General features: G+C 33.4%; 2 protein-coding genes across 2 annotated transcripts; one reads left to right on the top strand and one right to left on the bottom strand.

Moving 5' to 3' along the window:
• Window positions 1-3931: 3931 nt before the first annotated feature.
• Window positions 3932-6017, bottom strand: LOC127122619 (uncharacterized). Its single transcript, XM_051052925.1, has 10 exons — window positions 5955-6017; window positions 5509-5776; window positions 5359-5423; window positions 5215-5271; window positions 5097-5121; window positions 4903-4996; window positions 4668-4806; window positions 4397-4452; window positions 4237-4306; window positions 3932-4114 (listed from the first exon to the last, which is right to left on the bottom strand). Exons 1-10 carry the CDS (start codon window positions 6015-6017, stop codon window positions 3932-3934), a joined length of 1020 nt encoding a protein of 339 aa, XP_050908882.1.
• A 719-nt stretch (window positions 6018-6736) lies between these two features.
• LOC127118910 (uncharacterized) lies at window positions 6737-14031 on the top strand. The gene is made up of 4 exons (XM_051049147.1): window positions 6737-7787; window positions 7978-8115; window positions 13378-13617; window positions 13733-14031. Exons 1-4 carry the CDS (start codon window positions 6924-6926, stop codon window positions 13820-13822), a joined length of 1332 nt encoding a protein of 443 aa, XP_050905104.1. The 5' UTR covers window positions 6737-6923; the 3' UTR covers window positions 13823-14031.
• Window positions 14032-25179: the final 11148 nt, after the last annotated feature.

Genomic DNA, 25179 nt, shown 5'->3' with positions numbered 1-25179 from the left:
AGGGGAAGGGTTGTGATGAAGCTGATCCTTGTACATCTTCTTCCTCATGTACACCAGAAGTGGTGTTGGTAATGGGGCTGAAAATGACAGAGAGGAAGTGCAGGGCCATATTGGGATGTGGTGTCTAGTGTAATGTTTATTTGTTTTAGCTAAAATTTGCCAAAGGGGGAGATTGTTAGTACCTTAGGATTGGCATTAATTTTGTAAAACAAATAATGTAATCACCTCTGTTGTTTTAATATGTTGGGTTGAAGAAGTTCAACATCTGGACCAACATGTCATATAAGATGTCACGACATCGTGACTGTGATATCACACATGTGCATAAAACTGAATTAGTTAATTCAGGCATGTGGTAACTAATTTAATATTCTGGGATTAGTGAGGATATTTGGTGAATATCCTAACTTCTATGTGGAGATCTTGAAGACTCAATCAGAATATTTGGTGAATATACAGTTTCCAAATATGGAGATTTTTTAGGAAATAAAAGATTGAAGACCTTGATTGTAGCAGAAGAATTCTGCCAGCTTTGTAACAACAAAAGAGAAGTTTGCTGCGATTTCTGAAGGCCCAAATCCAGTTGGGTGGTTAGGTTATAAATAGCAGATTGTAACCTAGGTTTTGTAAGCCTCAAAGAATGTAAAATTAGGGGTGTATGTGAGGTAAACCTCCCAACCTGTGGGAAGGTTACCAGGTGTTTCTCAGTGCTAGAAAGCATGAGATTATTTGTAACTCAAAGCCTGTAGGCAAGAGTTGTTATGATCTTGAACGAAGCTGTGAAGCAAGTTCAAGTTGTTTAGCATTACATTGTAATTGTAGTGATAGGAATGGAAACTGGAGGTTTCTATCTAGGAGTTCCTAGGTATAGATTGCATTGGGTAGGGATTAAGTGAAGAGTTGTAAACGGGGGAGTTTAACTCTGAATTAATACTGCTGATAGTGGATCTTCTTCCTGGCTTGGTATGCCCCCAGAGTAGGTAATGTTGTACCGAACTGGGTTAACAAGTACTTGTATTTTTTACCTTCTGCACATTATAATTCTGTCTGTATTTCAGCCTGTTTATCAAGGAAATAACAGACCTGGCACATAGCTTCTGTCTGAATGCCAAACAGAATGTTATGACATTCATCATTGACAGCTGGTACTGAAGTATAGACTGGTTGGTCTTTTACAATACAACAAACTGTAATGCTGGAACAGGTGATGTTCAAATCAATGTTGAGACATCATGCTGATAACTGAGCAAGCTCAATAGAAGGAAGTGCTATGTTTGATCTCTGTTGTGTCCTTGTACCAGATGGACAGAACTGGGTGTTCTTCCATTCTATGGTGATATAGTAGCAGAGGTCTTGACATTTGTGAATGTGTGCATATGAGTACTGGGTTGTAATTTGATTAACTGTCTTGTTGTATTAGTAACTATGTAGGATCAGATGTCATGACTTCGAGTAGAACATCTGAACTCTGACTACACTAGAATTTCAATTTCCAAACAACATTGAAATAAAAATTTAAAAGATGAACATTGAATTTATAACATAATTAGAAAAAGAAATATCCGTTTACCAACTAAGATATTGCTTGGAAGACCTCCTTGAGCATAACATTGGTAGTATTCAAACATGGTGCATTCTTTTTGTTATGTATTAAGATTTTCAAATTACTCTTGCTCTTCACTCTTGAAACTGCTACATACAATTGTCCATGACTAAAAATAGGAGTAAGCAAATACAATTCTATACTATCAAGCGATTGAACTTGGGATTTATTTATTGTCATTGCGTATATGAGACAATGATAGAGAATTATCTCCTAATGAACTTGAATGGCCAGGGTGATTCAGAAGGGACATAAATTTTTGGGGAATATAAACTATGTATCCAATATTCTTTCCAAACACGTTTTTGGCCTCGAGGACGTGATTTGCTAACCTTATGACAATTAATCTTGTTGCATTGCATAACCCTTCTTCCCGGTCCAAATTTATCATTAGCATAATGGATGTTCCAACTTTCAGTTTGATCATATAATTTGGTAGACCCGATGTTCTTAGAAAACTCTGAAATTCAGGAGTTAGAACTTCATAAGCTTGATTATAATTGGCTAGTAGGACTTCTTTAATATCTCAAATATAATCAAATTGTCACTCTTGATTTACATAAAATATGCAGTTAAAAGTAAATGCACAAATATGGACACCATAATAGAGCAGAAGTCTATGGATATTACGTTAACAAACATATAAAACACCATATTAGAAATTGAGTTAACTTTCTAAAAACATGATCATCCAATTAAAGTAACACAAATATTAAAGGAAAACCCTAATTGGATATACTTATCTTTACTGAGGATTATTTTTTAGTTCCTTCGCTATATTGAATGGTTGAATATTTTAAGTTTATAATATGTAGATTTGACAGATTGATAAAAAAGTATAAGCAGAAGTAGAAATGACACACAATACATGTATAGTCTAATAAGAGCAATGTCCAAGTTATTCAAGATTTTTCATGTTTAAGTTTATAATATGCAGATTTGGCAAATTGATAAAAGTATTTGACAAACCATAAAATCTATAATCCTTGTAACAATCTTCCATAAATCCTTTAAGTTATTGATATCCCTAATATATTCAATTGGATATGCCATTAGGGTTTTGTGTTAAGCTGCAACAACAACAAAAGTATAATAACTTTAATAATTCTTCCATTGCAAATACACAGTGGTAGTAATTCTTCATTTGGAGATACTATAAAAAAGAACTATAAACAAATGTAGAAACACAACATTCAATATAAATGACATAATAAAAACATTACATTATAAGACGTACAAACACCATCAATTGTTAGTTTAAGTTGTAATTATACACTAATCATTCAAAGGAACATTCTTAAAAAGTACATTAGTTTAGGTTGATATCAACCGAAGATTAAATATAAAGGCAAAATCTCATAGATAATAGAAGTAGAAAAAATACAGTTGTGATAAAGTAGTGATTATATGTTAATTTTATATCTATAATGCTACGTGACAAATTGCAATTTCATATATGATATTCTTCAAATATGAAAAAATGATTCTAAATGAGTATGTGTTTTCGAATTAACTTTAAACTTTACATATTAGATACGAATTAACTTCCTTATGATATTCAAGATAAACTGCAACTTTACATATGTTTATATTACATTTGGACAGATTGTTCTCTTTAAATAATTATCTTTCCATATTATGGATATGTTTATATAGCATTTGGACAAATTGAAAAAAAATAATAAGAAAATGCATAATCACAATTCATTCAAAATAACGTAATTTAGCATTCAATGACAAAACTTAAATAAACATTGTTTTTCAACTTAAAAATCAAATGTATGTTGAGATATATCAAATCATATCTCAATCTATCCGTTTCTAAAGGCAAAAGATGATATTGTAAAAACTATTATGGTTGACACAACCAATATTAGATAGGCAACTTAAGTTAAAAATACAACATAACATAAATAACATATTAGATATCCAACATGAAAATATAAAGTTATTTCTCCTTTTTAACATATTTAACCAACTTTGTGGACGACATCTAAACATTCTCCCTATCATCTAGCAAATCGGTTGCAAACCTTTTTGAAGGAGTGAGTCCCAAATTTTCATCAGCAGGATCATAATCAGCAGAGGTTGACATAAATTCTTGTATATAAATTTAAAAAAGAAAAATGAGATTAAAAAAACATAATAAACATGAATAGAACTGGTACAATGACAATGATGAATGATAAAGTTATATCATTACATAATCAATTAGAAGTTCATCATGAGTGAATGACTCAACGATTTATAGTTTGGATGTCTGCTGAAAAAAAGTAAAATAATGGATCAATCTCTAAAAAAGTATATAACCATATAAGTAAGTATTTGCTATAAGAGTACCTCTTCACATTTGAATTGATCCCTTAATTTCTTAATATAATCTTCATTATCTCTGAAGTCAACAACAGACAACCGACCATACTTTGGTTGAAAGACGACTCTTATTGCCAACTCTCTATTCAACATTGCATCTAATGGATATGGAAATTCCAGGGGATTGTCTTCATCAGCCTAAAATTTCATAAATCATTATAATCATTACAAATATAAATGACATGCTGAGTATAAAGATAAATAAGTAACTCAATCAATTCAGTCTTTAGCTCAAGCGCAAATTTTCCAAAAAGTTTTACACAATCACTATCCCAAAAGACAAATTTGTCCATGTGTTTGCCATCAACAACATGGACCTCAAGTTTGCATCTATTTCAACAATAAGTATGAAGTCATAGTTAAGATATTGCATAATCCAGAATAATATGAAAAATATAAAACCATAAACAAATAAAATACCTTGGAATAGGTTCATCAGTCTCATATTTTTTTTGTAACACCTTAACTTCCCATCTCTGAGTGAAACATTTTTCGTACATTGACCACAACCATCATAATACCACCCGGTTTGACCAACTTCAAATTTCTTCAATTTGGCAACAGTGACACAAGTTATCTCCTAATTTTCATGATTTAGTATAAATGGTGAGACGTTGGAGTTAAAATACAATAGATTTGAAATTAAATATATAAATTACAATATTAACATATTGAACCATCATACACGTACATATTGCAGTTTGGCGATGTCAGAAACACTTAAAACCCGTGCTTTCCATATAAATTTATCAAGGTAAGAGTATTTAGAGTTTTGAGTTACATCGACTTGCATAGTAGACACTGATAATAAATGAATATTTTCCTTGATTCTGAATTTTTAAAAGAATAACATGAATGTCAAAGAAAATTAAAGAGAACAAACAACTACTATATCACATATCATAACACACGTATATAACAACTACCCTTCTTTGAACTTCTTAATCTCCTTAATGTTATTGTCATTGATTGTTAATGTTGTCCCATTCCATGCATTCAAAATATTCAATGGAAAACTTCCTACATATTTGTACAATAACATAGTGTAGCCGAGATATATTAGAAATAAGAAAAATTAAACTATTTATATAAGTGTTTTACAATTAGCCAAAATGAATACCTTCAACTGACTTGATCCTTAAATTCTGCAAAAACATAATAACATGATCATTGTCATCCTTATTATTGTAGAAATTGGAAAACTATGATGCAAGGTCACCACATATAGTGCAATGAACCACAAACATACCGCAGTAAAACAACATAGCATAAATGACATAAGTTAAAAAATCAAACTGAGATATAATACAAACACAATGCAATATTAAAGACTATTTAGAATTATGTAGGAATGCCTCGTATCTATAATGGTTACAAATAACTTTGTTTTTGTTATTTATACCATTCAATTGAGTCTTAGTGACTTCATGAGCTCCTCCAATAACATCTAACAATAAATCAAACCATTAAAGAAATAAAACCAAATTAAATGATTACAGATACAAAACAACAAATATTAACGGTTAGACTACCAACTAAGAATTTAGGTTGAAATTTTTCAGCAAGCATGTCAGCCAAACTTGTCAATTTAAAATGGTTCAGAGGAATGTCGGGCAAATTTGTAGCCTTTGCAGATGTTGCACCATGAAAAATCAACTTGAATTTTTGAGTGGTTGCTTTGAATGAGAAATCATTTTTAGCAACCTTGAAGTTCTGCATGATGTAAGTGTGTCCTACAATAATTGTAGATTTATGCTTCTGAATCAAATGTCGTGGTATAATAACTTGAATTATATCACACTACAAAATCAGTTAAATTCATTACATCAGAAACAAAAGCATACTGCTATGGATGAAATCAAATACAAATAGCAAAAGTAAAGTGAGATTAAACGTACACCTTTCCATCAACTAAAACCATTTATATGTGCTCTTTGTTAGACATGTTCGCGGCAGACCACAAATCTCTAATCCTTACAGCAATCTTCCATAAATCATTTGAGTCATTGATATCCCTAATATCTTCAATTGGATGTGCCATTAGGGGTTTGTGTTAAGCTGCAACAACAACAAAAGTAGAACACTTTTAATAATTATCCCATTACAAATACAATGGTAATAATTTTTCAAGCAAGATTAAAATACAATCATATTCAAAACGAACAACAAATACTACATAAATCAAACAGTCAAAATGAGCAACAAATGCTAGAACAAATGTACCACTTAGAACACCATGAAAATACATTTCAGTTACCGTCATCAAAGTTGAGGTAATCAAACAGTCAACATAAATATGATACATAAGGGTTATTTGACATATACAAACTACAAATGAAAACAAGACGAAACATAATGCTACCCATACGAAATATGCCGAAAAGTTCATAATATTTACGAAGAATAACGCATTGTATGATTGCATATGAAAGGAAGACAAAGTAGTAATACATGAAATGCTTGAAAGTTGAATGAAACGATTCTTCTACCGGTTGTTCTTCTTTTGCATAGGTGAAATGCATGGAATGTAGTGACAAAAATGATTTAAGGAGTCTGAGTCTTGCCTCTTGAGTTCCTTTTTAATATATTGAGCAAAGAGAAAATGAATGGTTCACATAAAAAAATGTAAATTGACTTCTCAATGGGACTATTAACTTCTATAAATCAAATAAAATGCAATTAGTCTAAATTATCCTTGAAATTAAATTAATTAATCATGATCAAAGAATCGTAAACTTTGTGATGTCTATTAGTTAGATTATATTTGATTAGATGTTTGATATTGATCGCGTCTCTTCACTCTCTTGGTGGTGACATCTTTCTATACGACTATAAACAAAGATTTCATTTTCAGTTTCCTCGATAAAATTATCTATCTAGTCTTTATTTAAGTCTTTACTTAGACTGTGTGAGCCCCCGACTCCAGTGTCTATCCCCAACAACAATAATGATGGCAAGAGCAACCTCACAGTGTCTTCTCTCACTCATATACTTCACTCTCCTCCTTTCATCATCTCTCCTCTCCGCAACCCACGAAGAAGAAAATGACAACCCAATCACCCGCTTCCAACGCTACCTCCAAATCAACACAGCACACCCAAACCCAGACTACTCCTCCGCCATCTCATACCTCATCTCCCAAGCAGACTCCATCGGAGGAATCCTCCACAAAACCCTAGAATTCTCCCCAGGCAAGCCTCTCCTCCTTCTAACATGGCCTGGCTCCCACTCTTCCCTCCCCTCCATCTTGCTCAACTCTCATCTCGACTCTGTCCCCGCCGAATCCTCCAAATGGACACATCCTCCCTTCTCCGCCATCCGCACCTCCGACGGCAACATCTTCGCCCGTGGCGCACAGGATGATAAATGCATAGCCATGCAGTATCTCGAGGCAATCCGCAATCTCCGCAGTAACGGCTTCGTTCCTGTTCGTTCCATTCACATCTCCCTTGTCCCCGATGAGGAGGTCGGTGGCTTTGGTGGAGCTGCCAAATTCGTTGAGTCTGAGGAATTTCAAGCGCTTAACGTTGGGTTTGCGCTTGACGAAGGACAGGCTTCTGTTGGGGATGAGTTTAGGGTTTTCTATGCTGATAGGATTCCGTGGAATTTGAAGATTAAGGCTAAGGGACAACCTGGACATGGTTCTAAGTTGTATGATAATAGTGCTATGGAGAATTTGATGAAGAGTGTTGAAGTTGTGTCTAAGTATAGGGAGAGTCAGTTTGACGTTGTTAAGGCTGGGAAGGCTCTCAATTCTGAAGTTGTTTCTGTTAATCCGGTTTATCTCAAAGCAGGAGTTCCCACTCAAGATGTGAGTGTTGCATTTGCAATGCCTCATATTTTTATTTTCTTGCAATTTGGTTGTATGCTTGTATGAGATCACTATGATGCCGCTTTGTTATATTGGATGCACGTGTAAGGTGTAGATAAATTAAATTCATTTGTTATTTGGGAAGATGGTTGTTGATTTGTGTTGATGTTGCTAAATGATGTTTATGAAGGGATTTGCGATGAATGTGCAACCTTCGGAGGCGGAGGCTGGTTTTGATCTTAGGTTGACACCTACGACTGACCCTGAGGAAATGAAGAGGCGAATTGCTGCTGAATGGGCACCCTCTGTTAGAAATGTGTCATTTGAGGTGAAATCTCTTGTGAAAATCTAATTTTTCTTTTGGATTTTATTGCAGAATGATTTTGTTTTTGTAAAGTAAGGAAGTTTCCATAGGTAGATCTAGTCTAGTCAGTATAGATTGTGGAAATTGGAAGACTTACACTTTGTCATGAGAGAAATAGGAAAGAGAGACCTAGAAAAGGGAGAAACGGTTGGTAAGTTATAAGAGAGTGGAAGCAAAAATGCTGTACTGCTCCTTTCCATTCTTTTCACAGAACGGTGAAGAAAATGAGTCCATGAGGAAGGGAAACCTCATTTTTTTTCATTCCATTTATATCCCTGCAAAGCGTCAACACTTCTGTTCTTGTATTTCACTGCTCCTTATCATGGCTGTCACCCCCTTTCAATTCCCAGCAGCACCTTGGTTCATCAATCAAACAAATATATAGTTAATAGTAAATCAAATAATAAATATTGAATGAATATTTGGTTTATAAAACAGTGTAGAGACGTTGTACTTCTTTAGAACTATGGAAGGCACCGGGAGATGAAATTGAGAGGGATTTTTGGAGGCTGTGGTGGAGAGATGTTGGAAGTTGGAATATCATGTGAGAAGTGTAATAATATTTGTCTCAGATAAATGCTACTCCCTCCATTCTCTTTTATAAGCAAATTTGGACGTTCTAGGTTTCATTGAATAAACAATGTATTTGGACTATATATAGACTAGATACATCAATTATTCAATCAATTTAAAAAGTAAAAATTTGCTTATAATAGGGAATGGACGGAGTATTATGCTATTAATGCAGTTTAAAGCTTAAGCATGCAACAACATCTATGCTATTGATTGGTGATCTACTTGTGATTCAAATTCCACAATTTCCGTTGCTAGAAAAAGCTTTCATAGAATTACCAATTCCTCACATGAACAGAATTAGAGCATATATTGCTTTATTAACAATTTATAGAGGAACAAGTTGAATTCTATGAGAGCTAGCAAGTTGGTTTTCATCACTTGGTTATAAGGCCCGCCTTTGCAACAAATGTGAATCCTAAAGAGATTTAACATTAGCAAGTTATAAACAAAGGATAATAGACCATACACTAATTTATATTAATTGGATTACTTTTTTTTTCTTCGCATTGTAGTTCCTCTGAATATAATTTATAGATATTCTACTTCAATTTTTTCTCCTTTTCATGTTTCTCAGTATTTGACTCCCTCCACCCAAATCCTTTAGTTGCTGTCTCATCGCCCCTGTCAACCCAGCACGTCTTCCCCTCTGCTGTTTGGGTATTACCCACTTTGCATTTCCCTCCATCATTGAGACTAGATGACAATAAACTCTTCTGCTACACACCCATTATAATCATATCTTTTTAGTAAAAGGCAGGTTAAGTCTTTTGTGGAATTGCAAGATCAGTAGGTTGTCCACAGGCAGAGATCCAGCTTGCTCCAGGAATCAATGTGGAATTGTCGTGTTTTTCACCGCCGTCCACCCTTTATGGCTCTTCTGCTACAGATCCAAAATAATCTTATCTTTGCTCTCCAATTCACCATCCAGCCTCCTGTTGAGCATAATCATTGAGATGAATAAATATAGATTTTATTCACCTCCTTCCTTCCATATTCTTTTTGCCTCGCAGAAATCGGAAAAGATTTTTGTCTTCTGTCAGGGGATGACAATCTTGAAGGATTCACATTTGATTTTTACATGTCATTTTATTGGTTGAATAAACAAAAACGGACAGTTGCAACTCCAACCAAAATGGGATTTTCAATTGGAGATGAGAGTACAAAAAAAAACATAATCATCTTACTCTTACCAAAAGAGTGATGAGAGAGGAGGAGTGGTAGGGGGGCTAGGGACGACAAAGGTGGTGGAAGGTCACGCACAAAACAACTTTATCAGGAATCTAGAAACTCTTCAACCTCTTTCTTTTTCACTAACTTTCTGGAGGAGGCTAAAGCTCGAGTTATGGCATATTTTCGTCAAATTTGGTAGAGTAGGAGAGGTCTTTATTCCAAGAAAGTTGATAAAACAGGGAGGAGATTTTTTTTAAGTTAAAAAATGTTAGGGATGAGGCAGACTTGCCCTAGAGGTTCAATGATGTTTGGCGGGGAACATACAAGCTGATGACAAATTTATCGTAGTTCAGGAGGTGAGCCAAGGGCTACTCAAGAAAGGCGTTTGAGAGCGGTCAAGAATTCCAGCAACCTATTAAAATGAGTAACATGTTGCCAAAAGGTTAATTTTAACAGGCGGGCCAGTGGTGAAGGTCTGTGAGTTGACGGATCGTGCAGTTGCAAGTTACAACATCATTGGATCGGTCATGTGGCATAACGTGCGGGTTTTAATTGTCAAGCAAGAGACGGTGGGTTCAGCGTGCTTATCAGTCTGATAAGGGAGGTGGGCCGGTCATGCCGGGCTTGGAAACAACATGCTTCTGCCTTTGCTGCAGGATCTCTCTCTCTTATTCAGATTGTGGGCGCTGTGGGCCAAGAAGAGGAGGTTGGCATCTTTATTAGGTGAGGCTGGTAACAACACCAACAGTGTGGAGCCCAACCCAAGGTGTTTTTTATAACAGGTGCCTTGAAAAAAAGCAGCTCTATGGTCAACGTCAATGCCAAACCTTATTCGAAAGAAAATTCCCTTGTGCGAATGTTGTTACGGCCCTTAAGGTGGTAAGCAGAGGCGTAGGAATAAAATGCAAGGTGAAGTGAGTAAAATATTACTTTCCATGGGGTGCTTAGTATGGATTTCTTTTAAAGGGGAAAGTCAGTAGTGATAAAAGTCTTGAGCAAGTTGGAGGTATTCCGTCGATTTGAAATAAGGTAAAAGCTTCTTTAGTTTTTACTTTTATTAGAAAAGGTTTTGTGGGTATGGGTCTAGATTTAATTGAAGAACAGAAAAGGTGTTGTGTTGTGAATGAGTATGAGAGTTAGTGGGTAATTATTATATTATTAATTCAGTGTTTAGGTCTAGAATAAATAAGGGAAGACATTGGAGAGTTGATCATGTGGGAATTGGATAAGAAAAGGGGCCATTTTGGCATTAGGGAGGTGCAGACCCTCGAAGTTCTGCGGTACAGCACTTCTGATCCGGGAGGATACATTTTTTCTACTGTGTTTTATTTCAGTTGGTTTCTATCAACTGGGTTCAGACCCTCGAAGTTCTGCGGTACTATTCTGTATTTCAAGGGATTTTCCCTATTAGACCAGCACTTCTATGTCAGTTGGTTTCTATCAACTGGTATCAGATCACTTCTGATCCGGGAGGATACATTTTTTCATCTGCTTTATTTCACCTTGAGGACAAGGTGTATCTTTAGGACGGAGTATTGATAGACTCTTTGGCAATTTAATTAGGTAATTTTTGGTAGTTTTCTCAGTTTGTTTTAGGCTGGTCTGCGGCAGTCTCTGTGGTTTCTGGGTGTTCAGGGCTGTTTTGGAGGAACGATGGGGTTTTATTGTTTTGTGTGGGTTTTGTACATGCTTTACTTTGGAAAGTGTTTACGGGTGAATTCACAGATTTTCTGGTCTAATAGATTTACTGAGATGCACGGCCAGGTTGCTGGACCTCAATCGTTTTAATGGTAATTGCAAGACGTTTTCCCTGTTTTTTTGGTTCTGGTGTGCGGTGTTGCAGTCTGTCAAGCTTGGAGCGACTGCTGTCTTGATTTTTCTGCGGTTTAGGAGTGGCATGGCATTTTCTGTAAATGTGTATCGGTCCTCTAAGATGTGTGGCAAGTTTCTGAGTTAGGAAGTGGGGGAACAATACCTCCTCTGCACCTGAACCATCTAGCCCTTTGTTATGATGACAAAGTTCTTTTTTATTTGGAGGATCCTCAAAATCCATGTCATTTGTATGAGTTCTTTTCACTACCATGGTCTGTGACAGTGTTCAAAGCATGCATTTAACTTGCCTTGCCTTCGATGCTTGGCTCCTATTTTGCACGTCTTCATGAGAGGAATAATTGGGTTAGTAGTACTTTCGTATTATCCTGAGTTTTTTTTGATGTTTTTTCTTGTATCGGGTTGGGTATGTCTTGAATTTTGTGTGTCTTGTATTGTTGGTTTGGTTTTGTAATGTGGGTATTGCCTATTGTTTTTTTTGGCTTGGATCTTGTGCTGGTTAGCAGCTTGGTTTTAGGAAAACTTTTGATCATCCATTGCACTCCTTATGCTATATTTGTGCTGATTTGGAAAAAAAAAAAGAGTCCAATTAAAGGAGAAAATAGTTACAAAGGAAACAAACGGAAATATTTGGAAGCAAATAGAAATAATGTTAAAGGAAATTTGTAGAGACCGACCTCACGAATGAAGGGAAACTCAAGCATTAAATCCAACAACGATAGTCACTCTCAGATTTTTTGTAGAATAAAATCAATCAGATTAAAACATGATAGCGTAAACCAATCAGGTTAAAACTTTGTCATCGTAATATGATCTGAAAAGATATTTGTTCTTGTTCTTGTTCTTGGCTTCAACTTTCAACTCACTGCTTACTTGTTTTCTCCCATGCTTTCCATCAATTACTGAGCTCTGTTGCTTTTTGACCTCTGCCATAGACCGTTTTCGGGGCACCATTGTTGCGTTTTGACACTGAATGAAAATTTCTGTCACGGTAATCACCACCGACCATGCTTTTCTGACCACTGCCACCCCCTTGATGTCTGCATTGGGCTAACTCCATTATCCTCTCTACACTTATGACATGGCTTACTGTTGAAAACCGTAGTAGAAAAACTAGTGTAGTAGTAGTATCGTAATTAGTTAGTTTGTTAGGATTTTCGTTAGTTTGTTAGTCTTATCCTAAACTCTATAAAGAGCAAGGTGTAATCATTTTCATCTATCTCTAATTAATATAAAATCTAAGGAGTTTTTCTTTCTCCTAAAGTCTGAAGCTTATTTTTCTTATGAGATAATTCTTCATCTCTTTGAACATGTGATTTTTAACAATTAGATCAATCATTTTAATTGATGGTTGATAGCCTGTTGGATTTCTTTCTTTCGGAAAGTTGTAACTTCGGAGTCTTAGAACCCCCCCTTTTCTCTTTTAATGAAAATCTTATATACAATGTATAAAAACTTGTGATAGCTTATTCTTGTACACTTGTACGGTTAGACTTTATTCTTCATCAAACGGTCTACTACCATGACAGAACATTTTTTTTATCAATAATTTATTTTAGGATTGTATATAAAGTAAGAAACAAAAAAGATATTAATGAAACTGTGGCTCTGTTGTTAAAACCAGTTTCTTTACCATTTATTTCTTGACAGATCACAGAGAAAGGACCCATCAGAGACTATTTGGGGCGTCCTTTATTAACTGCAACTAATGATTCCAATCCATGGTGGTTAGTTTTCAAGCAGGCTATAACCTCAGTTGGAGAAAAACTTTCAACGCCTGAAATTCTTCCATCCACAACAGATGCTCGATATCTTCGACAGAAAGGGATTCCTGTACTTGGTTTTTCCCCAATGAGAAATACTCCCATCTTGCTTCATGACCACAATGAGGTTAAACAACTTTTCTAATTGTTATTTTGTTTAATTTCTATTCCATTATTCATGAACTCTTTTACTTTAGTATATATATATATTTTTTTTTGACTCACTTGGCTTGAACATGCAGCATCTACGAGATACTGTGTACATGAAGGGAATACAGGTATACGAGTCATTGATAAGCTCCTTGAGTTCGTTTACAGAAGCTTCACATTAGTTGCATACAGTTGTATTAGGAAAGGCATCTGAGTTGTTATCTCGTTTTGACAATGTTGATAATTGAGGGACTTCTCTAAATGTGTATTGTATCTATCAAGTTTGTTCTACTGCAAAGTGTTCTGGAGATTAATATCATCATTGTAATATGTCTTTGAATAATTTGAATTAAATTCTCTGTATTATATAATAAAATTGTATTTGTACTAAGTTAATAATCGGTTCTTGGCACGAGACATAAATGTCTTTGAAAATCCTAAACATGTACTTTCATCATAAAATTGTCCTTAAAAATCTTAAACAGGTTCTTCATCATGAATTCATGATAGGTATTGATTGTATTGTTTATACATTTTGGTTGGTAAAGAAATGAATAGAAAGTGAAAAGAAGAAAGAAAGAAAAAGGAGCATGATAATTTAGTGGGTTAGAACCAAAGTTGACCCCCTCTTCTCTTCTCTTCTTGGTGATGGTGCTTGTGAGCTAACTTCATGCCCCTCCTCTTGTTCTCTATTTAGACTGTAGGCTATTTTTGTGTGGGGTGAGCTTTTAATTTTTAATTTATTTTTAAGAGTTATAGATCTATGACAATGAGATTTGGTCTGTAAGAAAATATTTGTTTGGAGTTATTTCATCCAAAGTTCTTCAAAATAAATGTTATGATAGAATATCATTTTAAGAAAATTTGTTTTTAAATAAACATGAAAATGTATTTGAAAGCATGAATAAAAATGGTTGATGAAGGAAAATTTTTCTTTTCCTTATATCGGTCTCTAAGCCGAACTATATATAATTAAGTCTTAATATTTGTTTGATTTTTTTTCTTTATTTTTTGGTTTATTGATCTAATAGGTCTGAGTGCAATTGATTGTTTGTATGTAATAAGTAAACTAGAGAATTAAAGAATAACAATTACGGTTGACAAATATAATAAAAAATAGTAGTAGTATTTTTTTTCTTTAAATCATCTATCTATCTAAATGTGAGAACTCTTATGATCACTCCTATAATAATTTTAATTTATTATGACCTTTTATAAAATATAAAATATATATTTATAACTATTCATGTATTAGGAATCTCCAATTGCAAGACAACTTATTCATCAAAGCAATCTTTCAGATATTGAGCATCTCCAATCGTCAAGATAAATATTTTATTATAATACATATATAAGATGTTAATTTTACAAAACATGAAATTACACAAACCTCCCAAATACTAGGAATCTCTGATCGCACGGTTATCCTCTTTGTCATAACAACCTCCTAGGTATTGAAAATCTTAAATTCCAAATGACAGGTTTTATGGCACATAAAATTATATTTATGGTCGAGATTATTCTCATCTCAATATGAACAATCATTACATTCTCATGATCCTACTAATCGGATAGACAAATACTATTGAGTATCATTGTTCCCTAGATCAATTCTCTCAATTATGTCGACAAATACTATTGAGTATCATTGTTCTCTATCAATTCTCTCAATTATGTAGACGATAGAAAATATTTAACATAAATAGTACTATATAACTAATATTAGAGATTCATTACACATGTAGTCATATGGAATTGCATAATATCACATCTTTAGGGTATAATCATCTAACGGAACCTAATCTAAGGAGATAACCACCCATAAGATTCGTGGTTTTTACAATTGAAAATAAAATATTAAGACTTATTATGATGAAGAATGAACTCTTATTGTAGCATTCATTTCCACCTTCCTCTAACTTAAAAAATACTTTAGATGATATAAAACTTGGACCCTCAATCACTAAACATGTTTCTCTCTCTATAGATAAAAACTTTGAATATCAAAATCGTTCCACACCTTACCCTTATCACGCCACTATTAAGTGATTTTCATGACTTAGAATTTGACAGCCATTTTGGACCGCGTTGCTTGTCTTGGGGTCGTGACGCTATCAGACCATCTTTTGATTCTCGTTTCATGCAAGGAGTTGAGATTGAGTCGAGATTGAGTCACTGGATTTGGTTAACGCCGCTCTTGTCTTTTAGACTTGATACCACCGCTATCTAGGTTATGCGCGCCATTATCTCATGTGTTTTTTTTATGGACTTATGCATTTCTCCCGTTATTCATATTCCATTCCTCTCTTTGAATATTCATCATAGTTTTCATATTGAAAATTCTATAAAACTTGTCTAGTTAAGATAATTTTATCATAGTTTAATTTTTTCCATTAATCTTCAAATTCTTTATCAAAACTTGTAAAACAAGAATTCATTAATAGTAACCACTTTTAAAAATATTAATTGTAAGTGCTAAAAACATGGTATGGAAGACTCCCACTACGACTCTAAACTTGACCTTTCTTTGCCCTAAAGGAAAATGCTTGAAAAATGAGATTTTTAATAAAAGTTTAGGAAGCCACATGAATTGATGATAATTTTGAAGTTGATACTACTTAGAAAGTACTTCCATGTGCTTGTTTTTCACTTTCATTCTCATACTTTAAGATAGATAACTCAAAAAACTTTATTCTTATATTTTTTATCTTTCAATTTTTTCTCTCTTCTCGAAAATTCGCTAGAATTATATACATCACTTAATCAATATATACATATTATTTTACCATAGACTTGGAGTAAATATAAACAATATATCAAATTATTATTACACACACTTTTTGAGATCTTAGAGTTGTAACATGTCTTTGGTTTGAGTATGATAAGTTTAGGTTAAATGGGATAAACCATTGGAGTTAGGCACTATCTTCTTTCATTCAACTACTTGAATTTTCCAATACACAATTTGGTGTCGTGAGTACTAATATTCAACACCAATACAAAATAAATAACATAAACACAAAACTAAATAAAATAGAACTAAAGGAAAGAGAAAATATAATCTAGAGTGAGACGCCCAAATCACATGTGGTTTGAATCATTGTTAGGGGAGAAAAAGTCTAACTTAACTTTTTTTCTCCATTTAAACTCAAATTTTAATGCTCTTTCTCTAGCAACAAGCATCTCTCTTTGCATCTTAAAAAATGCTTGCATGTTGTCCCTCATCCCAAAGCGCTCATGAGCATCAGGACGAGGTTTCTGTGGTAGTAATATTGCATGACCGCTCTAAAGAAGAGATCCATGATGGATGGTTCAATTAATAATCTAGAAGCTAAGTCTTTCATCTAAGACATAATATATATGGGATATAAGGGATAAACTTGACGGTGAAGGTATTAGTCATGTTCTATTAGTTGATCTTCTTGAGTTTGATTCTTTGCCGGTGGTGGAAGTTCTCTCATTAGCTTATCAAGGTATAATAAAGGCTAAAAAAACACATTTCCGAGCACTATGCGTGGCTTCAACTTCCTTTACAACCTCATATTTGTTTGAATCTGAATGCACCAAAGGTGTGCCCAAGTAAACAACATCTATCCAAGAATATGAACAAGATTTTTATTCACTGATAATGGGTTATGACGGGTACTTAAGAATTTGTACCATTGTACCTAATCACACATAAAAAGGAGCGAGTTCAAGGAAGGTAGTCTCACCTGTTCACCCGCTCTCCTTTGCATGAAAGGAATAACGACAAAAACACTATTATACAACTAATCATACTAGAGCTCTAATAACTTTCTTAAACCTTTATTGGCGTAGAAAAAATGGGGAGGAAAAGCAATAGCAAGACAAGATTATTTCATTAAACTAATCAATATTTCCCCCAACAAAATATGAAACAAAGAAAAGATAATAGGAACTTACCAGCGAGGAGTCTAAAGAAGGTGGAAAAAATGGAGAACGAAAGGACTTTGGAAAGGAGAAATCAAGAAAACTTTGAATGCAAGTAAAAATTGCATGAATAAAACAAAAGGAGAAAAGAAGGAAAAACAACTCATTCCAATATTTAGAGATACATTTTCCTTAAAGAAAGAAGAAGATAAGGCGAATATGTCACGATCCAAATGCACTAAAACCTAGGGGTCACATATCGACCAATAAACAAGCACCTTGTTATTAGTCATAACATCATAATAATAATAATTACATTTTCAAAGAAACAATCATACCATTCCAAATGATAGGATATCATAACCTTACACACTATACATAATGCGTGGCCGCATCCCTAGACTAAATTTTTTCTTATTTGATTTATAACTCTTGGTTTGTGGTTAGCATGAATCTGGTTACATGTCATTGATGTGTCTAGATAAGGAGCACATTCAGTAAAATATTTTTAGTTCTCCAAGGACACTATCTCACTTAACGAGCATCGGTTCACATGAAAATTAAAGTGAAAAGCTTTTATGGAGAAGTAGGAAACATACTAGTGAGATCTACTCCCTCCGTTCCATATTATAAGCAAATTTCACTTTTTAGATTCATTAAATAACTAATGTATTTGGTCTATATATAGATCAGATACATTAATTATTTAATGAATCTAAAAAAGGGAGAATCATAAACTTCCCTTATTCATACCATTAGAAGTTGTAATTTTTCTTTCTTGGAATGATAGAGATAATTTTTTTTTGAGTAAGCAACAATCATAGAATATTTCACCACATCAATCATCGCAACCACATGACTTCCCAACTCCTCAACCAAAGGGCAATCTCTGCATCTTTTGTAAGAGAAACCTAGACAAAAACTTATAGCCATAACTTCTTATAAGTCTTGACTTTTTCATCAATGGCCATATTATGTACAAAAAGAGAATAAAGTTAATAAGCTACAAAAATAAAGTAAGATATTATGCAGTAAAAATATTGTCAAACACACCCAACAAAGCATTGATTTCATAAGAACTAGGGGTATGTATGTTGACTTGAAATTTGCACTTGCGTGTGTACGTTGAATATGGTGTATATACTCAGGCCTAATGTTTTATACTGACATATGTATGTTTTCTTGATGCATGTATGTAGTTGAAATACTAGAAATAATGTACATACTCAAGTTTTGGCGTACCTACGATGACTTAGCTCCATGCATGGGCTTACGTACTTTGGCTTGGGCATACATATGATGAATGGAAGAATTCAGGCTCCACTTTTTGTTCACATCTTGACTTCTTGTCTCCCGTAAAATAGCTCAAAGCACTCCAAAATACTCCCTCCGTTCCTTTATAAGTGTCACTTTCTTGTAAAAAAATTGTTTCTTTTTAATTGTCACTTGCAAAGTTCAAGGTAGTATTAATTATAATTTTGTCAAAATTATCCCTAGATAATGATTGGAGAGAGATAAAAAGTAAAGTGAATGTAATAAATAATTAAGGGTAATATAGGTAAAAGAAGAATTAATGTTTGAAAAGTAACAATAATGATTAGCTTCCTTGGTATGTGTAAAAAGTCAAAAAATGACACTTAAAAAGGAACGGAGGGAGTAGCAGATTAAGATAGAAGAGTCAAATATTTAAATATAACTAAAACATAAAATTTTAATAGAAAACTTAAATAAATAATAATAAATGCGAAATTTAGTAAATTTCTTAGTAAAAGTAAACACATAAAACTAGTTAAATGATGACTCATACTTCGAAGGTGTGCCCAGGTAAACATCATATACCCAAGAAAATGAAGAAAGTTTTTCTTCATTGATTATGGACTTTGATGGATTCTTAACAAGATGTACCATTGTACCTTATCACACAAAAAGAAGTGCGAGTTTAATGAATATACTTCCATTGTTCACCATTCTCCTATACATGAAAGGAACAACGACATAAACACTATTATACAACTAATCACACCAGAGCACTAACAATTTCCCTAAACCTTCATTGAAGACGAAAAATGGGGAGGAGAAGCAATAAGAATACACAAAAATTTCATTAAACTAGTCAATATATTTCCCATCAAAATATATAATAAATAAAGGATAAGATGAATTTACTAGGGAGAGTTTGAATAAGGTTGAAAAAGTGGAAAACGAAAACACTTCAGAAAGGAGAAGTCAAGAGCACTTTAAATGTAAGAAACAATTGCATGAAGGAAAAAAAAAGCAAACACAAGTCATTTTAATATATATATATATATATATATATATATATATATATATATATATATATATATATATATATATATATATATATATATATATATTCCTCAAGGAAAAACATGAAGAGACGAAGAACTAACAATACAAAGGCAATAAAACCTAAGGCTTGCGTATCAACCAGTAAACAAGCACCGTGTCATTATAGATGACATCAACAAAATAATAATGACAATTATTGTTCTTAAGAAACAATCATACCATGCCTACCAATAGGATATCGCCTTATGCACTATAAATAATCGTGTGGAGGATAACAAAGTCAATGATTCCAAGGAACATTATCACTTTCTAACAAGGTAAAATAGGAATTCCAAAGACAAAGAAAAATAAGACATATTAAATTTGTATGAAACATCCACTAATACAACCACCAAAATAGATTGAGGTCATAAGCCACATCCCGATTTTGTTTGATTTTGATTAGGGGGTTATTATTCCCGACTAGGACATTTGGTATATTCAAAACGATCTTATAAGAAAATAGGCCTATAATAAAGAAAAAGTTTGAATCATTCTACAATCTTAAGGGATATTAGATTAAGATCAAGGTATCAGATGGATGAAGCAATCTCGAGAAAAGGTGATGAGGCTTTAAGGACATGTTAAGGTAGGTCCAAAGGAAACATATAATCAAGATGAGTGATTGAATAAGGCCAACCAATTAAACAAGCAAATGATACTATGACATTTATCCTCCACAAGAAGGTTCAAGACCCTAAAAACCCTAGAATCCATATATAAAAGGGGGAACAAATGTCAAAGTCAAGACACACACATTCAAACTTAAAACATTATTTTCTACCTCTAAGGATTTCCAAATACCACCCCCAAATTCCAAATCTAACCTCAGATACTCATTAACTACAAAAAATACCATCCCAATTGAATAAATAAGTTCACTATCACTCATCTCAAGTACAAATCAGATCCAAAATGTAGTTCTCTTTCATATGAGAGAAATAGAGATAAGGTTTTCTCTAGAATTTTAATTTCGAAACCAAGTTGAGATAAAAAAACTGAGATGATTTGGTAATATTGCTAATATACAATGTAAACATGATATATTACATATACATAACATTTTTTTTAAGTTTGTAACTATCAACACTGATAGTGACATGCAATAAAATGAAATAATTTAACTTTTTATATTTATTTTTTGATCATTAGTTTATTATTTTTTTTGGGTTTTTTTAGTGTAATTTTTTCTAACTAAAGGAAAAAATATTATAGTCTACCTATCCTCTTTAATTTTAGATAGATAGTATATTTTCATTCAAGAATGATGAAAGTAAATCATCACACAAGTCTATTTTATCAAGAATTCAAAAAAAATATATTATTATTTAACATTTATATTTTAGAGTGGATGCCATGCAGGACAACTCAAGGCTTTTCCATCACCTGACCACCATAGTGGATTATATATCATATGTTCTTCCTATAATGGGAATTAGACTAAGCATTATCCACAAAACAATGACATGGATATGAGATATAATGATGGCCAAAGATGTAGTTGTCTTGATTTTTTTATTCTTTTCTTCCATTATTTACCATTATTTACTATCCCTAAATTTGGTTATTTTTAGTTTTGGTATGTCTATCTTAACATGTTATTGTTTAACTATTATCTTAATTTTGATTTCATTTTTTCTCGTTTTTTATTTATTCTAAAGGGGAAGAAGCATATTCTTAAGAGAAATATATTATCTTTTTCTGAAACTTGTAAGGGGAGATAAAATTCCATATTTTTCTAATTGTCGTTTTAAGTCACGTTCAGTGGGATGTTTTTGTCAACATAAAAAGTGGGAGGACGTGGTTTTATGTTTGAACATGTATATTTTATCTTCTCGCGATCATATTGTAAACAATGTTCTATTTCTCTCTTAAGATTAAAATATGCAGACACACAACGATATTCTAAACTTCATCCTTTCAAACAACAATTAAGAAAACTCTTAAAAAAAAAGAAGAAATAATATTTTTTGACGTATATAATTGATTACACTTATCTTCATAATCGATTATGAAGCGTGCTTCGGTCACAAGTCATAAATCTGACCACATAATTGATTATGATGCATAACATAATTAATTATACACCTATTTATAATTGAGTAACTGATTATGATTCTTGAATAATTAGTTATGACATGTATCAGGTTAATTATTTCTTGTTTCACTTTAAAATAGTTGATTATGTCTTATCAATACTGGATTATGGGCCAAATATATATTATTTTTATTATTTTCATTTATATGAGAATTTATGGAAGCTTTTTATATATATATATATATATATATATATATATATAATATATATATATATATATATATATATAATATATATATATATATATATATATATATATATATATATATATATATATATATATATATATATATATATATATATATATATATATATATATATATATCAGCTGACTATATATCTTACAGACATTCTCCTCTCTTTCTCTCAGTCTAATTCAAAATTTTCATTTTTTTTATTAAGAGAGAAACCATTATATAGATATATTTGTAACTTCCATGCTAAAGGTGTTATCCTTCTCATATGATCTCAATGTAAACAAAGATATGACTTTTTTTTCTTGAACTTGAAAGTTTTAAATGGTGCAAGTTAAATTTGTGTTAAAATCTTGGTGTAAAGATAGTTAGCAGAATGTTAGGGGAGTTTATCACTAGGGAGCATTGAACAATGTGAGACTTCTTCTTTTGGAGCAACACCTTTGTGAGAGACACACCACATATTCACCTAAAATCTTAAGGTAATAGGTGGGTGGATTCTCTCACTTATAAATGCCCAAGTCTCCATATTTCCAACCAATGTGTGACTATTATCCACACTACTCACACTTGATACATTCTCATTTCGAGTCGATGACTCTGGGAGACCTCTTAGGGACCACCTTTGGAGCATAGTCCATACATGTGAAGGGGATATGGGTTTTTCTTGCAGGAAACCATAGACTCTACATACCTTGGTTCTTATATTGTGTCAAACCTTTAAACTTACAACAAACAACATGTACAAATTATCTAAAATGTATCAGAGCTTTGAATCTATGTGATACATATCATCCCATCATACATTATGGTTACATCATCATAAAATTTTTGCATATGCATTTTTCCAGGAATCCAAGAGCCAAGTTTGTTGGCTGAGTACTCAAGACAAAACATGACTTTTGAAAGAAAAGGAATTCACAGTTACAAGCCCGTGGAACCACAATTGAAGGTTTTGAAAGGACTAGGGGCACGCATGATTCTCGAGAATAAAGAAGAATTCAAGAAGTCTTATGGAAACCTCCTAGGAATTATGAATAATGAAGTCAACACCATGGTTGTAAACACTCTTGTGCAATTTTATGATCCCCCGTGAGATATTTTACCTTTCAGGATTATCAGTTAACACCTACTTTGGAAGAATACTCTCATATTTTGGATATTGGGATTAAGAACCGAGTTCCTTGTGTCTGCACTAAAGAGCTCCCTAAGTCTCATATCCTTGCTGAAGCCCTTCACCTAGAGAAGAAGGAAGTATAGCTGAATCTGAAGCTTAAGGGTGGAATCCATGGTTTTATCTCAAAGTTTCTGGTGGATAATGTCACTACTTTTGACGATGCTGAAAGCTGGATGACTTTCAACGCCATTCTATCTTTACTTATCTTTGGGATATTATTGTTTCCAAATATTGAAGACTTTGTGGATTTGGATGCTATCCATATTTTTCTGACTCATAATCATGTTCATACTATTCTTGTTGATACTTACTACTTTATTCACGTAAGGACTCAGAAGAAGAAGGGAACCATCATATGATGTATCCTTTTGCTGTACAAATGGTTTATTTCGCATATGCCCAACAAAGGTTCTTTCATTGAGAATAAAGATAATCTGAAGTGGTCTCAAAGGATCATGTCCTTGAATGCTGAAGATATTTCTTGGTACTCTAGAATCTACAATAATGTCAAACTCATCCTCAATTATGGTTACTTCCCTAATGTACCCCTTCTTGGTATAAAAGGTGGAATCAACTACAATCTGATATTGGCACTACGTCGATTGGGATACCCTATGATGGACAAACCTGATTCCAAGTGTGTGGAAGATTTTGTCTTGTACGAATGGGTTGACAATCCAGAGTTACTCAAGAAGATTATCAAGGCTTGGGGAGAGATATATCCTCAAGGAATAGCTGAAATGGGTAAGAAGAACTACATAACTAGGGAAGCTTATACCAGATGGGTGAAGGATAGGGTTAAAGAGATATTGCTGCCGTTTCCATCAGAGCCGTCTATGAGCATCAAGCCTCCAGAATTCACTGTTAATCTTATTTTCGAAGTTGACGAGCTGAGGGGAATTATCAAGGCATTAGAGAAAGAGAATACGGATCTCAGATCTAGTCTTGATAAGATTTCATTGGAGAAGGAGAACTTGAGATTCAATCTGAACTAGAAAAGGGATAGAGCACTTCAAGCGGACAACAAGGTTCAACCTGAGTTGTACAAGAGAAGAAAGGTATGCGAAGCATTAAAGGGAACTTGTACTAGTCTATCAGCTAAGAAGAAGCAACTAGCAAAAACTCAATATCAAGCCTGCAAATTGGAGATTAACTACAAGGAGAAAATCAAGAAACTTCAAGACCAATTGGAAGTTTGCAAGAAGGGGCTGAAAGATGAACAAAGTCGTGTCAAGCAGCTAGAGCTTACTCTTCATCAGCGCCAGAGTGATCTAGACCAAAGGTTTGAATAGATTTGTGGGTTGAAGGATCAAGCACACAAGGATCTGAAGAATACTAATATGCTCAAGTAAGAGAATGATCATTGGGAGAGGCACAATTGACATCTTCACAGACTCCTAGACCAGAAGGAGGCATTTTTTAGAGATCTTTTAGATGAACCTGATCACACCTTATTGCACAACCTTCTTAAGGATGCATAATATTGGAGGGAAAAACATGCACGCCTGACCCAGTTTGATGAACATGCCATGGAAGACCTGCCAGAATTGTTGAAGGAAGCCTTTGCTGTTGTGTTTTCGTATAAGGTTCCTTCGGCTGCATTCCATTTCGTTTCTGTTTGTAGGGTGGTGCTTGATAGGGTTAAAGCTGAGCTTGTTGTAGCCCGTCGGGTAGGTTCTTGATTTGTACTTGTACCCCATTTTGTATATTGAATAAAAGAATTTCTTTGCTATTTGACTTCATATATTGTCTCGGTCTTTACGCCTTATGATTACTTGTGTTAATAAACAAAACTTAAGGATCCCCTGGAAATTTTTCTTTATAAAAATA

Source organism: Lathyrus oleraceus, chromosome 2 (assembly GCF_024323335.1).
Source record: "Lathyrus oleraceus cultivar Zhongwan6 chromosome 2, CAAS_Psat_ZW6_1.0, whole genome shotgun sequence".
In the NCBI taxonomy this organism is placed as follows: Eukaryota; Viridiplantae; Streptophyta; class Magnoliopsida; order Fabales; family Fabaceae; genus Lathyrus; species Lathyrus oleraceus.
This window is presented reverse-complemented; position numbering and strand designations above follow the sequence as displayed.

Excerpts from the sequence above, each read along its gene's own strand:
- LOC127122619 (XM_051052925.1), bottom strand. The coding sequence starts at position 6,017 with ATGGCACATCCAATTGAAGATATTAGGGATATCAATGACTCAAATGAT. Across the intron at positions 5,777-5,954 it reads ATGATTTATGGAAGATTGCT|TGTGATATAATTCAAGTTAT; the intron begins GTAAGGATTAGA and ends CTGATTTTGTAG. Across the intron at positions 5,272-5,358 it reads GTATAAATAACAAAAACAAA|TTTGATTTTTTAACTTATGT; the intron begins GTTATTTGTAAC and ends ATTATATCTCAG.
- LOC127118910 (XM_051049147.1), top strand. The coding sequence starts at position 6,924 with ATGATGGCAAGAGCAACCTCACAGTGTCTTCTCTCACTCATATACTTC. Across the intron at positions 7,788-7,977 it reads CAGGAGTTCCCACTCAAGAT|GGATTTGCGATGAATGTGCA; the intron begins GTGAGTGTTGCA and ends ATGTTTATGAAG. Across the intron at positions 8,116-13,377 it reads TTAGAAATGTGTCATTTGAG|ATCACAGAGAAAGGACCCAT; the intron begins GTGAAATCTCTT and ends ATTTCTTGACAG.